This window comes from Balaenoptera acutorostrata, chromosome 5 (genome assembly GCF_949987535.1).
Source record: "Balaenoptera acutorostrata chromosome 5, mBalAcu1.1, whole genome shotgun sequence".
Taxonomy (NCBI): Eukaryota; Metazoa; Chordata; class Mammalia; order Artiodactyla; family Balaenopteridae; genus Balaenoptera; species Balaenoptera acutorostrata.
The window spans coordinates 130,176,563-130,192,787 of NC_080068.1; the positions used below are offsets into that span (position 1 = coordinate 130,176,563).

General features: G+C 37.2%; 1 protein-coding gene across 7 annotated transcripts in view; it reads left to right on the forward strand.

Annotated features, from left to right (window-relative positions):
- Positions 1–16,225, forward strand: part of LARP1B (La ribonucleoprotein 1B) — a 137,710-nt gene that overhangs the window by 108,501 nt on the left and 12,984 nt on the right. For 4 of the 7 annotated variants that reach the window (XM_028164009.2, XM_028164011.2, XM_057546818.1 and 1 more), the window contains exons 13-14: positions 4,771–4,997; positions 5,455–5,561. In XM_028164009.2, the coding sequence (XP_028019810.2) occupies positions 4,771–4,997; positions 5,455–5,561 (334 nt within the window). The remainder of the gene's footprint in view (positions 1–4,770; positions 4,998–5,454; positions 5,562–16,225) is intronic. The other 3 variants (XM_028164012.2, XM_007172365.2, XM_028164013.2) reach the window with 2 other exon arrangements.

Consider the following 16,225-nt stretch of genomic DNA (forward strand, 5'->3'; position numbering starts at 1 on the left):
CCTATAATTCGAATGTTGGCACGTTTAATGTTGTCCCAGAGGTCCCTGAGACTGTCCTCAGTTCTTTTCATTCTTTTTTCTTTATCCTGCTCTGTAGTAGTTATTTCCACCATTTTATCTTCCAGGTCACTTATCCTTTCTTCTGCCTCAGTTATTCTACTATTGATCCCATCTAGAGTATTTTTAATTTCATTTATTGTGTTTTTCATCATTGCTTGGTTCCTCTTTAGTTCTTCTACATCCTTGTTAAATGTTTCTTGCATTTTGTCTATTCTGTTTCCAAGATTTTGGATCATCCTTACTATCATTATTCTGAATTCTTTTTCAGGTAGACTACCTATTTCCTCTTCATTTGTTAAGTCCAGTGTGTTTTGAGCCTGCTCCTTCATCTGCTGTGTGTTTTTCTGTCGTCTCATTTTGCCTATCTTACTGTGTTTGGGGTCTCCTTTTCACAGGCTGCAGGTTCGTAGTTCCCGTTGTTTTTGGTATCTGTCCCCAGCGGCTAAGGTTGGTTCAGTGGGTTGTGTAGGCTTCCTGGTGGAGGGAACTAGTGCCTGAGTTCTGGTGGATGAGGCTAGATCTTGTCTTTCTGGTGGGCACGTCCACGTCTGGTGGTGTATTTTGTGGTGTCTGTGGCCTTATTATGATTTTAGGCAGCCTCTCTGCCAATGGATGGGGTTGTGTTCCTGTCTAGCTAGTTGTTTGGCATAGGGTGTCCAGCACTGTAGCTTGCTGGTCGTCGAGTGAAGCTGGGTCTTGATGTTGAGATGGAGATCTCTGGGAGATTTTTGCCGTTTGGTATTACGTGGAGCTGGGAGGTCTCTTGTGGACCAGTGTTCTGAAGTTGGCTCTCCCACCTCAGAGGCACGGCCCTGATGCCTGGCTGGAGCACCAAGAGCCTTTCGTCCACACGGCTCAGAGTAAAAGGGAGAAAAAATAGAAAGAAAGAAAGAAAGAAAGAAAGAGGCTATAATATAGTGAAGTAAAATAAAGCTATTGTAAAGCAAAGCTATACAGACAAAATCTCACCCAGAAGCATATACATATACACTCACAAAAAAAAGGAAAAGGGGAAGAATTAATATCTCCTGCTCCCAGAGTCCCCCTCCTGAATTTGGGATGATTCGTTGTCTGTTCAGGTATTCAGCAGATGCAGGCGCATCACGTTGATTGTGGAGCTTTAATCCGCTGCTTCTGAGGCTGCTGGGAGAGATTTCCCCTTCTCTTCCCTGTTCGCACAGCTCCCGGGGTTCAGCTTTGGATTTGGACCCGCCTCTGTGTGTAGGTCGCCTGAGGGCGTCTGTTCCCCGCCCAGACAGGACGGGGTTAAAGGAGCAGCTGCTTCGGGGGCTCTGGCTCACTCAGGCGGGGGGAGGGAGGGGTACGGAGGAGGCGGGGCGAGCCTGCGGCGGCCGAGGCCGGCGTGACGTTGCACCAGCTCGAGGCGCGCAGTGCGTTCTCCCGGGGATGTTGTCCCCGGATCCCGGGACCCTGGCAGTGGCGGGCTGCACAGGCTCCCGGGAGGGGAGGTGTGGAGAGTGACCTGTGCTCACACACAGGCTTTTTGGAGGCGGCAGCAGCAGCCCCAGCGTCTCACGCCCGTCTCTGGGGTCCGCGCTGATCGCCGTGGCTTGCGCCCTTCTCTGGAGTTCGTTTAGGCGGCGCTCTGAATCCCCTCTCCTTGCGCGCAGCGAAACAAAGAGGCAAGAAAAAGTCTCTTGCCTCTTCGGCAGCTGCAGACCTTTTCCCGGTCTCCCTCCCGGCTAGCTGTGGTACGCCAACCCCTTCAGGCTGTGTTCACGCCGCCAGCCCCAGTCCTCTCCCTGCGATCCGACCGCAGCCCGAGCCTCAGCTCCCAGCCCTGCCCGCCCCGGCGGGGGAGCAGACAAGCCTCTCGGGCTGGTGAGCGCCGCTCGGCGCCGAGCCTCTGTGCGGGAACCTCTCCGCTTTGCCCTCCGCACCTCTGTGGCTGCGCTCTCCTCCGTGGCTCTGAAGCTTCCCCCCTCCGCCCCCCGCAGTCTCCGCCCGCGAAGGGGCTCCTAGTGCGTGGAAACCTTCCCTCCTTCACGGCTCCCTCCCACTGGTGCAGGTGCCGTCCCTATTCTTTTGTCTCTGTTATTTCTTTTTTCTTTTGCCCTACCCAAGTACGGGGGGAGTTTCTTGCCTTTTTGGAGGTCGGACGTTTTCTGCCAGCGTTCAGTGGGTGTACTGTAGGAGCAGTTCCACGTGTAGGTGTATTTCTACTGTATCTGTGGGAAGGAATGTGATCTCCGCGTCTTACTCTTCCGCCATCTTCTCTATCATCCAAAATTCTTCATTTTAAACAAACAAAAAAAAAGAATTAAAAAAAAAAATCTCTTCTGTATTTCTTAACCTAGAATTCTATAAGGAAGAATTTTTTTTTATCAACTCTTCGTTTACTCTGGAATTCAATTTTTACAAGAAAGGAAGGATAAATTCTTGTTTATTTCTCTGTATTCAATTTATCATTTTCAGAATAATGAGTTGGTGCCCTAACAACTCAGAGATATGATTAAGTTTTTAAGTATCATTATGAACTCATGGAGTTTATTTATTTGATGTGCTTAATCCAGTTCAGTCATTGTTTTCACTGGTGATGTCCCCTAAAGTTTGCTGCTATGTTTTCATGAACTATGCTAATATTTTCATTTTTAACTTCATTGCTTTCTGGCTCAAGATTTCCTAGGCTCGTATAATACTTTGTGCTTCAGACTGTTTTTTTTGTTTTTTGTTTTTAAGGAGACTGGATCAGTGGGAAATTGAATTTAGAGACCATAATCTAGATGCTAGGAAGCTTACTTTCTGGGTGGTTACTGCTCCTAGATCTTTGAATATTTCTTTTACAAGGGCACTGGATTTACCATATTTTTCAATGTATGCTCCTACTTTTAACCCCCGATATTGTGTATCTTTTTGCTATACAGAAAAACAGCATTAACACAATTCAGTTAAGTTTATCAGTCATTGGGTGGGGATATACTTTTTTCTAGTCACAGTTGTACAGCCTGGTATACATACATTAGATTTTGGCCCTTGCTTTCAGGGAAGCACTGAGACTTACTGTTAGCATTTAATGGAATGATATGTAAGAAAATAAATTTTAATTTAATAAATCTAAAAATAAATGGATAAAATGCAGAGGTGGTACAAATAAAGAATTGATTAATTCTGTTGACAGAAGATGTTTAAGGAATGCTATGCATTCCCAGGGAAAGCAACATTTATGCTGGGTATTAAAGGAAGGATATGAGTCTAACTGGGTGTAAAAAGATGAAGGAAAGGGACTTTTAGTTAGAGGAAAAAGCGTATGAAAAGATATGAAGCAGGAAAACAGGAACAACAAGTAGGTTGCTATTTGGGGCACCAAGGTTGAAGTGGAGAATGACAATAGATGAGGCAAAATCAGGAAAGTATTATATGCCGTGATAAAAAGCCTATACTTCTCCTATAGGCAACAGGGAAATGCTGAAAATTTTTAAGTAGAAATGTGAAATGACCTAATTTGCTCCTCAGAATAATCATTCTGGCAACAGTAAAGAAAATGGATTAGGAGGGAAAATGTCAACACAGAGAGATTAGGTCTTAGAGTGGTAAGTTCACTTTTTGAGTTTACAAACTTGCCTCTAGAATAGTACTTGGCATATAGTAGTAGGTACTCAATAATATCTGTCAAGTGAACAAAAGGTTATTGTATGAATCAAAAGAAGTTGATAAGTCTGAAGAAAAACCACATAGAAATAGAGCCTGCATTTTTGACAATGCTACTTGATTCATCTGCTTGCTTACTTAGTATTTTATCTTAAGATTTTCACAAACTAAGTAAAACAACCCAATAGAAAAATAATCAAAAGGATATAAATGGCAAGCTCACGACAGGGAAAACTGAGTGATGACTATATGAAAATATGCTCAACTTCTCTAATGACCAAAGAAGTGCAAATACCTTTTAAATCCCATGAAATGGAAAAAATATTTAAAAGTTTACACAAAACCCAACCTTGACCAGGATGTTAAATTGTTGGGACATTTACATGCTGCTGCTGGAAGTATAAATTGGTGAAACAACTGTAGAAAGCAGGTTGACAATCAGTATTTAGTAAGTCAGAAGATGCACATGCCATTTGACTCAGCATTTCCATTTCAGCTATAAACCCTAGAGAAATGCTCACACCTGTATAAAGATACATGTTCAACAATGTTCATTGCAGCATTATTGATTATACCAAAACTTTGAAAGTAACACAGATGTCTTCAGGAGAATGAATAAATTTTGATATGTGTATAACAGCATGATATTCTGCAGTGAAAATGAATAAGCCAAAGCCATATGAATAGACCTGAATAATTGTCACAAACAAAATGCTGACTGAAAAAGCCTGCAAAATGATAATATAGTGTGATGCCACTTATATAAAGTTAATTATGCAAAATAATATTATTATATATATACAATAATAGATAAAAATACCAAATTTAAGAGCCTGGTTATCTCTGAGGAGGAAAAGCAAAATGGGATTAGGAAAGCTTACACAGTGGTCTTTAGCATATTTTTCTTTAAAAAAAAAGTCAGAAATAAAGGAAAATTAAAATTTAGTAGGGTAGGTGATACGTAGACAAGTGGTTTTTTAAAATTCTTTCTTATATGTTTGAAATATTTCTGATGAAAAAATCCTCTGAGAATAGAGAATTTCAGAATTATCCTTGTTCTCAAAGTAAAATATTTTTCTAGCACCTAAATCCTTTTAACAGCTTTTTATTTTGCAGATTTGACTGATGAATTAGCTCAGAAGTTGTTTGATGTTTCAGAAATATCTTCAGCAACAATGGCCCATTCATTACCCACAGCAGTTCCAGAATCTCCTAGAATTTATCCTGCAAGGACACCCAAAACACCTCGAACACCTGGATTACAAGATCCAAACAAAACACCAAGATTTTATCCTGTTGTTAAAGAACCCAAAGCCATTGATGTAAAGGTACGCAAAACACCAGGAATATAAAGCCTGCCGTTTGTATACTTCAACATTACAAAATGATACTTTTTTAGTTTCTATCACAATAAAAATAATGTATATTTTAGACTGCAAGAATTCATTAAAAAATGATATTTTACCATAGCGATGTCTTCTCAGGTTAAGGAATAACTTCTTTACAATGGGTAGTGTTAATTAAAGACGATCAGAAGGTGTAATGAGGAATCATTTGAAGTTGTATTTTTTTGAATCCTTGTGTTGAAACCTAGCAAAGGACCTTGTGAAGTTTTGTAACTTGTATGTGACATATTTGAGTTTTGTGACTTCATATGATTTCATAATGTGTCATCCACCATATGAAAATGTTTGAGTTGGTTTACAGTCAGAGGTTTTTTTTTAACTGATTTGTGAGGTTCACACTACTGAAGGTAATTGCAATGTTTGACTTCTTTTTCCTTAGAGTCCAAGAAAGAGAAAAACAAGACATAGTACAAATCCCCCTCTCGAGTGTCATGTTGGTTGGGTAATGGATTCCAGAGATCACGGGCCAAGAGCATCCTCTGTCAGGTACCGTATTTGTCAAACATTGCTTTGTTCTTGATTTTAAATTTGTTGAAAACAGTACTAATTAGATATTTGGGAACATTTAAGAATTAATATGTTAGCAAATTAATAGAACAAGAAAATAGTAAAAAGAAGCCAAAGAAGGGGAAATAAGTGGGACAGTTTTATAATAAGTATATTAAGGAATAATTCAGTAGGACAGTTGGGTTTTTTTTTCCCTTTTAAAGTAATTTTCACAAATGTGTGCTCTTCGATTAAAAATATTTAGGTCTATTAAAGTTATTATCTTTGGAAAGATTCCAGATTTTTCGTAGCATAGTAGGTTCTTAGTGAGTTAATGTGCTAAACAATCTACGCAAAACTACGTAAAGGATATGGAAATAAAACACATTAATATATTGGAATTTTTCCTTTGGGGGGAAATAATTTAGATTAGCTGGTTATTAGCAGTAAGTGGTTTGTCTTTTAGTTTTTAATTTAAAAAAGAAAGACTATTATTTACCTCAAAAGAGATGACAGAGCAAACCTTTTACAATGCCAGTTAAGTGCATTATAAAAGTATGGTTATGTTTTGTCCTGTAGAGTGGATGCAGAGGTGATTTTACTAATTGCTTTGTGTTTCTTGAAAACCTATCTTGTGTTTGTATAGATATTTTCAGACTAATGATCTGATCAGCTTTCTAATTGGAAAATGAGCTTTAGGAAAAAGTGTTTTTTGACTGGTTAAGGGAAGGATTAGTTAGTTTTATTCAAAGAAAAGCTAGAGAGTGTATCATGATCTGAAAATCTCCAAGTATGTCTTTCCAGGGATGTTAATTTGTTTCTTTTACATTTTGTTCTCATTAGATATATTTTCCTTAAAAGATAAAATGTGTATATGTTCTTGCACACCTATTGTATACGAATAGTTATTTTGTATTCTAAGTCATTTTGAGAGTTTGTTTCTTTTATTTATTTATTTTTATCAGAGCAGTATATTTAGAGATCAGTAGATAATGGTGAAAAATGTTGCACTGATATGTAGCAGGGAACAAGGCAGGTACAGTCCCTGCCTTTCTGGAGCTTAATTCAGAGATGACAGGCAAGTATGAAGTTACAATAATGAGGGGTGGATTTTGTTTGCCAGCTTGTCTTTTAGAGGAGCTGTAGCTACACAGCAGACTTGAGTGGGAGGTACACAGAGCTCCCGGTACCCTCTGCATACCCTGCCTCCCCCACTGTAAGCAGTCATATCTTTGACCATCTACATTAATGTCAGTGCTGGCAGTGTCTTATATTCTGTTTGTCTCATCTGTTCTTTGTTCTTTTCTCCTACTTTCTTTTGGATCAGCTTAGTTTTTGTAATGATTCTATTTTATCTCTACTATTGTCTTCTTGTTGTATCTCTTATTTTTTACTGGTCTTCTAGGGTTTATAATATACGTTTTAAAATATAATCTATTTTCAAGTAATATATCATTACACATATAGGATAAGAACCTTACTGCAGTAAAGTTCCTTTTCCTACCGTCCTTTCTGCTATATTTTGTTATTATTTTTCTTTAGACAATTACCTTTTAAAACAATTAACATGAAAAAAAGGAATATTAAATGTATTCTCATTTTTACCATTTGCAGTGCTCTTCATTTCTTAAACACTTCTTACGCAGGTCTATTGGCAATGAATTCTGTTAGCTTTTGTTTATCAGGAAAAGGTTTCTTTTTTTTCATTTTGAAAGATATTTTCATTGAGCATAGAATTCTATGACGGATCTAGGTATGAATTCAAATTCATGGCTCATTCTGTTTGTAATGAATTTTAACCATCAAAAGTGATATGGTTTAGTGAAATAGTTTTCAAACCTTTTTGTCTAAGGACCTCTTTATCCTCTTAGTTATTGAGGACCTCAAAGAGCTTTTGTTTATGGGAGTTATATAATGTAAAAATAAAAAATTAAACTGAATTGAGTTTAAAAGTAAAACTGAAAACAAATATTTATTCATTTAAAATAACAATAATAAACATATTACATATTAACATAAATGACATATTTTTATGAAATATAATTATATTTCTCAAAACAAAAAAATTCCTGAATAGAGTGGCATTGTTTTAAAGTTTTGCATATTTGTTTAATGTTTTCGCTTTATATTAGATAACTGGATTCTCATATGTTTCTATATTCAATCTTATAATTTGTTTTTTTATTGTTGAAGTAGACGAATAAAATCCAAGAAAGGAAGGAGTATTTTAATAGCCTTTTCAGATAATTGTAGGTATTCTTCTTTGATATTATACTAAAGCTGAACAAGTGGTAATTTTTTAAAAGTTAGTTGCAGTGTAGAATCTAAACCATATATAAGTGACCTTCTTCTACTCAGTGAATTTTTCATACTCTGTTACATTAAAAGCCATTGGACTTCTTCCACTTTGAATGGCTCTTTTTGTCTATGCATGCATTTGTAACATCATGAATTGGTCATTTGGAAAAATTGATTAACTGAGTTATGCAGGATTTTAAATGATGACACATCTCAGAATACAATAAAAAAAATTACATTAAAAAAAATAACCACTAAGGAGAGTAATGTCAGGAAGATGGCAGAATGGGAAGGAACAGGAATCTGTCTCACCACTTAGACAACAACTGTATCAGCAGAAACTGTCTGCATTGACTGTTTTTTTTTTTTTTTTAAAGTTTTTTTTTTTTTTTTTTTTACTTGATTTTATTTATTTATTTATATTTATTTATGGCTGTGTTGGGTCTTCGGTTCGTGCGAGGGCTTTCTCCAGTTGCGGCAAGCGGGGGCCACTCTTCATCGCGGTGCGGGGACCGCTCTTCATCGCGGTGCGCGGGCCTCTCTCCATCGCGGCCCCTCCCGTCGCGGGGCACAGGCTCCAGACGCGCAGGCTCAGCAATTGTGGCTCACGGGCCCAGCCGCTCCGCGGCATGTGGGATCTTCCCAGACCAGGGCTCGAACCCGTGTCCCCTGCATTAGCAGGCAGATTCTCAACCACTGCGCCACCAGGGAAGCCCCTGCATTGACTGTTTTGGAACTCTACAGTCTATCTGAACACTTAAAGCTTCCAGGGGAAAGCGTGTCTGGTAAATTGTTAATATTCGTTGATATCAGCCTTTGGTGTAGTAGTGGCCATCTCCCATTGCCCCAGCCCTGTGACAGGCATTTGGGAAGATGGCAACCCACACCTCTGGTGTGGCTTGCTGGATCCAAAGTAGGCAATAAGGACCTTGTCCTCCAAATATTGGAGTTCTGTGTTGACTGCTAACTGCCTCTGGTCAACAAGGTACAGACACAGAGTCCGGTAGCCATTGTTTCATCCCCACTGTCTGAATGTCCTTTTTTTTTTTTTCTTTTCTTTTTTTCAAAAACAACCACTAATAGAGGGAAATTTAGAAAATTACCACCCATGCCCAAGGAAAGATGTGGAAAAAAACCTAAGGAGACTTTAAGCTTTTACCTCAGGCTTATCCCAGCACAGAAGCAGCCTACAATAGCTGAAGAAAAACAGCAAACCCTGGGGAAGAGGGAGAATTTGATTTCCAGAGTTACCACATTATAAGATTCAAATCTTCATTGTTCAACGAAAAAATCACAAGGCTTACAAAGAAATAAGAAAGTATGGGCCATTTGAAGGAACAAAATTAAATGACAGAAAATGTACCTGATGAAGCCTGGGTTCCATTCTTTCTAAACAAAGTCTTTAAAACAGCTGTTTTAAGGATACTCAAAGAGGTAAATAAAGGAAGATATAGACAAAGATAGCAAAACAATGTATGAAGAAAACAAGATTATCAATAGAGATAGAAATTATACAAAGGAACCAGAAAGGAATTCTGGAGCTGAAAATACAATAACTAAAATGAAAAATACACCAGAAGGCTCAAAAGCAGATTTCATCAAACAGAAGAAAGAGGAAAGAATCAGTAGACTTAAAGATGGAACAATTTGAATTATCAAGTCTGAGGAATAGAAAGAAAGAAGAAAAAACTAGCAGTGTCTAAGGGATCTGTAGGACACATGAACTAGCCCAATACACACATTGTGGGAATCTCAGAAGGAAAAGAGGAAAAAGGGGGCAGGAAGAATATCTGAAAGAATAGTGGCTCCCAATTTGATGAAATACATGAATCTATAAATCTAATAAGCTTAATGAACTTGAAGTAGGATAAACCCAAAGAGACTCACATTAAGACACTAATCAAACTGTTGAAAACCAAAGACAAAGAGAGAATCCTGAAAGCAGCAGGAGAGAAGAGACTCATCACATACAAGAGGTCCTTAGTAAATGTATCAGGCCGTTTCTCCGAGGCCAGAAGTCAGCAGACTGATATATTCAAAGTGCTGGGGGGAAAAAACCCCATCCACTGAGAATTCCTTATCTGACAAAACTGCCCTTCAAAATTGAGGGAGACATTCAGAGATAAACAAAGCCTGAGGGAAAAGAAAAGGAAACAAAAGACATATTGAATTAGAAAGAAGAAATAAAACTGTCTTTGTTCACAGATGACATGATTGTATATGTAAAAAGTCATAAATAATTAACAAAAACTCCTGGAACTAATAAGCAGTTACATCAAGGTTGCAGGATATATGGTTAATATACAAAAGTCAATCACTTCCCTGTGTAACAACAATGAACTAGTAGAATTTGAAATTAATTAAGCAAACTACTGTTGGACTTCCCTGGTGGCACAGTGGTTAAGAATCTTCCTGCCAATGCAGAGGACACAGGTTCAAGCCCTGGTCCGGGAAGATCCCACATGCCACGGAGCAACTAAGCCTGTGTGCCACAACTACTGAGCCTGTGCTCTAGAGCCTGTGAGCCATAGCTACTGAGCCTGCATGAGCCCATGTGCCACAACTACTGAAGCCTGCACCCCTAGAGCCCATGCTCTGCAACAAAGAGAAGCCACTGCAATGAGAAGCCCATGCACCGCAATAGAGTAGCACCTGCTCGCCACAACTAGAGAAAGCCCACGCGCAGCAATGAAGACCCAACGCAGCCAAAAATAAATAAATAAATAAATAAATAAATAAATAAATAAATAAAATTTTTAAAAAGAACAAAATACTATTTACATTATCACCCCCCCAAAAGAAATAGGTATAAATCTAACAAAATATGTACAAGATCTGTATGAGGAAAACTGCAAAACTCTGATGAAAGGAATAAAAAAACTAAATAAATGGAGATACATTCCATGTTCATGGATAGAAGACTCAATATTGTCAAGATGTCAGTTCTTCCCAACTTGATCTACATATTCCATACAATTCCAATAAAAAATCCCAGGAAGTTATTTTGTGGATATTAACAAAATGATTCTTATATTTATATGGAGAAGCAAAAGACCCAGAATAGCCAACATAATTTAAAAAAAATTTTTTTTAATTTTTCCCTTTGTTTATTTATTTTTTTAAATTGAAGTATAATTGCTTTACACTGTGTGATAGTTTCTGCTGTACAATGAAGTGAATCAGCTGTATGTATACCTATATCCCCTCCCTCTTGGACCTCCCTCCCACCCCCCCATCCCACACATCTAGGTCGTCACAGAGCACTGAGCTGAGCTTCCTATGCTTTATAGCATGTTCCCGCTATCTATTTTACGCATGGTAGTGTATATATGTCAATCCTAATCTCCCAATTCGTCCCACCCTCCCCTTCCCACCCTGTGTCCACCTGTCCATTCTCTATGTCTGTGTCTCTATTCCTGCCCTGCAAATAGGTTCATCTGTACCATTTTTTCTAGATTCCACATATATGCATTAATATATGATATTTGTTTTTCTCTTTCTGGCTTACTTCACTCTGTATGACAGACTCTAGGTCCATCCACAAATAACCCAGTTTTGTTCCTTTTTATCAGAATAGCCAACATAATTTTTAAGGAGAAGAACTAAGTTAGAAAATTGATACTACCTGCCTTCACTGTAAAGCTACAGTGATCAAGACAGTGTGGTGTTGGTGGAAAAATAGACAAATAGATGAATGGAACAGAATGGAGAGCCCAGAAATAGATCCATGTAAATATAGTCAAATGGTCTTTGACAAAGGAGCAAAGATAATCTTTTTAACTAATGGTGCTGGCACAGTTGGACATTCACATGCAAAAATTAAGTCTAGACATAGATCTTACACCCTTCACAAAAGATAACCCAAAATGGATCACAGACCTAAACATAAAACACAAAACTATAAAACTCCTAGAAGATAACAGGAGAAAATCTACCTGATCTTGGATTGGGTGGTGACTTTTTAGATATGACACCAAAAGCAAAATTTGAGAAGGAAGAAATCAATAAGCTGGACGTCATTAAAATGAAAAACTTTTGCTCTGTGAGCGACACTGTCAAGAGGATGGAAAGACAAGCCCCAGAATGGCAGAAAGTATTTACAAAAGACACATCTGATAAAGGACTGTTATCCAAAATATACAAGGAACTCTTAAAACTCAACAACAACAACAAACCTGATTAGAAAATGGGCCAAAGACGAACAGACACTTCACCAAAGAAGATATATAAATGGCAAATAAGCACATGAAGATAGTCCACATCATATTATCAGCAGGGAATTGCAAAGTAAGACAATGGTGAGATTCTACTACATACCTATTAGAATGGCGAAAATCCAGAACACTGGCAACCCTAATAAATGCTGGTGAGAATGTGGAGTAACAGGAGCTCTCATTCATTGATGGTAGGAATGCAAAATGGTACAGCCACCTTGGAAGACAGTTTGGAAGTTTCTTACAAAACTAAACATACTCTTACCATACAATCTAGCAGTCGCCCTCCTTGGTACTTACCCAAAGGAGCTGAAAACTTATGTCCACACAAAAACCTGCTCATGGCTGTTTAAAGCAGCTTTATTCATAATTGAAAAAACTTGGAAGCAGCCAGAACATCCTTCAGTAGGCAAATGGATAAACTGTGGTATATTCAGACAATGGAATATTATTCAGTGGAAAAAAGAAATGAGCTATCAAACCATGAAGAGACATGGAGGAACCTTAAATGCACATTACTAAGTGAAGGGATCCAATCTGAAAAGGCTACACAGTGTAAAATTCCAACTATTCGACATTCTGGAAAAGGAAAACTATGGAGGTGATAAAAAGACCAGTTGTTGTTTCTAGGGGTTGGGGGGAGGGAGAGATGAACAGGTGGAACACAGGATTTTTCGGGAGGTGAAAATACTGTGTATGATACTATAATGATGGCTGCATCTCGTTTTACATTTGTCCAAACCCGTAGAATGTCCAACACCAAGAGAGAACGCTAATGTAGCTATGGACTTTGGGTGATTATGATGTGTCAGTGTGGGTTTGTCAGTTGTAACAAATGTACCACTCTGATGGGAGATGTGCTGGATGTTGATAGTGGGGGAGGCTGTTGTGTGGGGAGCAAGGCATGCAGATGGTATGAGGGAGCTCTCTATACCTTTCACGCAATTTGCCGTAACCCTAATACTCCTCTAAAAGATAAAGTCTTTATACCAAAAAAAAAAAAAAAGAATCTGAAAGAGTTCATTACCACTAGATCTGCCCAGCAAGAAATGCTAAAGATAGTCCTTAGTTTGAAATGAATGGACACTAGACAGTAACATGAAGCCATCTGAAGAAAGAAAGAACTTTGGTAAGAGTTTTGTTGTAATTTAATTTGTAACTCCATTTTTTACTTTATATGTTATTTAAAAGACAAATGCATTAAAAAATTACTAATCTGTGTTGTTGGGTATATAGTGTATAAAGATGTAATTTATGACATCAGTAACGGAAAGTGGGGAACAGAGGTGTATAAGAGCAGAGTTTTTGTTAAGTGTAATCCTCATGATAACCACAAAGAAAATATCTATAGAATATATGTAAAAGGAAATGAGAAGGGATCAAAATATTTTATTCAAAAGGAAAAGAAACAACACAAAAGTTAGGCAATAAGAGAGGAAAGGAGGGACAGCAAATCTATAAGGCATATAGAAAACTAATAACAAAATGGCAGGTCCTTCCTTACCGGTAAGTACTTTAAATATGAATAGATTGCATTTTCCAATCAGAAGGCAGAGATTGGCAGAATGGATTAAAAACATGATCCAACTATATACTGTCTACAAGAGACTCATGTTAGATTCAAAGACACAAATAGATTGAAAGTGAAAAGATGCAAATTTAAGAGAGCTGGGGTGGCTATTTTAATATCAAACAAAATACACTTTAAATCCAAAAAGATTACAAGAAGTAAGGACATTATATATTAATAGAAGTTTCATTATAAACATTTATGTAACTAATAACAGCCCCTCGGGAGTTATATGAAGCAAAAATTGACAGAATTGAGAGGAGAAATAAATAGTTCTACAAGAATAGTTGGAGATTTCAATACCCTGATTTCAATAATGCATAGATCAACTCAACATAAGATGATTAACAAAATAGAGGACTTGAGCAACATAATAAGCCAATTAGACCTAACAGACATTTATAGAATATTTCACCCAGCAATAGAAGAATACAAATGCATAAGTACACGTGGGACATTCTCCACAATAGACCATATGTTAGGCCGTAACAGAAGTTTCAATAGATTTTAAAAGAAATGTCACACAAGGTATCTTCTCTGACCACAGTGGGATGATGTTAGAAATCCCTAACAGAAGGAAAACGAAAATTCACAAATATGTGGAAATTAAACAACACATTCTTAAGTACCCCATGGGTCAAAGAAGAAATTGCAATGGAAATTAGAAAATACAGTTGGCCCTCCATATCCATGGGTTTCGCATCCATGAAGGGTTCTGTAACCAATCCTCCATGAATACCGAGGGATGACTGTACTTAGAGATGAATGAAAGTGGAAACAGCATACCACATCTTATGGGGTGCAGGAAAATTATAGATGTAAAAAGAAGAGAAAAAAAGAGAAAAGAAGAGAAATCACATTTAAAAAGAAGAGAAATCACAAATCAGTAGCCTAACATTTTACCTTAAGGAATTCAAAAAGGAAGAGCAAACTAAAAACAAAGATAGCAGAAGGAAAGAAATATTAAAGATTAGAGTAAAAATAAACAATATAGAGAAGAGTAAAACAGTAGAGAAAATCAGTGAAATCAAAAGTTGGTTCTTTAAGAAGATCAACAAACAGACAAGCCTTTCTTTAGCTAGACTGCCAAGGGAAAAAAAGAAGATACAAGTAACTAAAATCAGAAATGAAAATGGAGACATTACTACTGACCTTATAGAGATAGAAGGGATTCTAAGAGAATACTATGAACAAATTACTATACATCAACAAATTAGGTAACCTAGAAGGAATGCATAAATTCCTTGAAACGTATAAATTACCTAAACTGATTCAATAAGAAATAAAAGATTCGACCCACCTATAAGAAGTAAAGAGATCAAATCAGGAATCAAAAATCCCTAACAAAGAAAGTTCTGGGCCAAATTGCTTCACTAGTAAGTCCTACCAAATAGTTGAAGAAGAATGAACACTAACTCTCTTCAGACTCCTTCAAAAAATTGAAGAGAAGGGAATACTTATTCTCTGAGGCCTGCATTACCCTAATACCAAAACCAGATAAAGATATCACAAGAAAATAAAATTATATGCCAGTATCCTTATGAATATAGATGTATATGTCCTCAACAAAATATTAGCAAATGAAATCCAATAGCATAATAAAAGGATTATTCACCATGGCAAGCGGGATTTATCCCAGTAGTACAAGAGTGGTTCAATACAAGAAAATCAACATTATACATCATATTAATAGAACTAAGGGAAAAACTACATAATCATATCAATTGACATAGAAAAGGACAAAATCCAACATCCTTTTATGATTAAAACCTCTTAGAAAACTAGGACTAGAGGGAAAATTCCTCACATGAAAAAAGCATTTATGAGAAACCCATGGCTGGCATTATACTCAATGGTGAAAGACTGAAAGCTGTCCCCCTAAGATCAGGAACAAGACAGGGATACACGCTTTTGCCATTGGTGTTCACTGTTGTGCTGGAAGTCCTAGCCGGAACTAATAGAGAAGAAAATGAAAGAAAAGACATCAAATATGAAAGGAAGAGGTAAATCTATCTCTAGTCACAAATAATATGATTCCATAAATAGAAAATTCCAAAGAATCAACAAGAAAGAAACTGAAGCTAATAAACAAATTAGGCAAAGTTGCACTGTACAAAATACACATAAATCAGTTGTGTTTCTATATGCAGCACTGAACGATTTGAAAAGGAAATTAAGAAAGCAATTCTATTTACATTAGCATCTAAAAATTAAATACTTAGGAATAAATCTAACCAAGTAGGTGAAAGACTTATACACTGAAAACTACAAAGCACATTGCTGAAAAAATTATAGGAGACCTAAATAAATGGAAAGACAATCCATTTTCATGGATAGGAAGACTTAACATTGTTAAGACATTATTACAATCCAAAGTGATCTATAGATTCAACACAATCCCTACAAAAATTCCAGTAGCCTTTTTCACAAAAATGGAAAAGCTGATCCTCAAATTTACATGGAATTGCAAGGAGCCCTGAAAAGCCCAAATGACCTTAAAAAGAAGACTAAAACTGGAGGACCAACACTTCCCAACTTTGAAAGTTACTACAAGGCTACAATAATTAAAATAGTATGGTCTT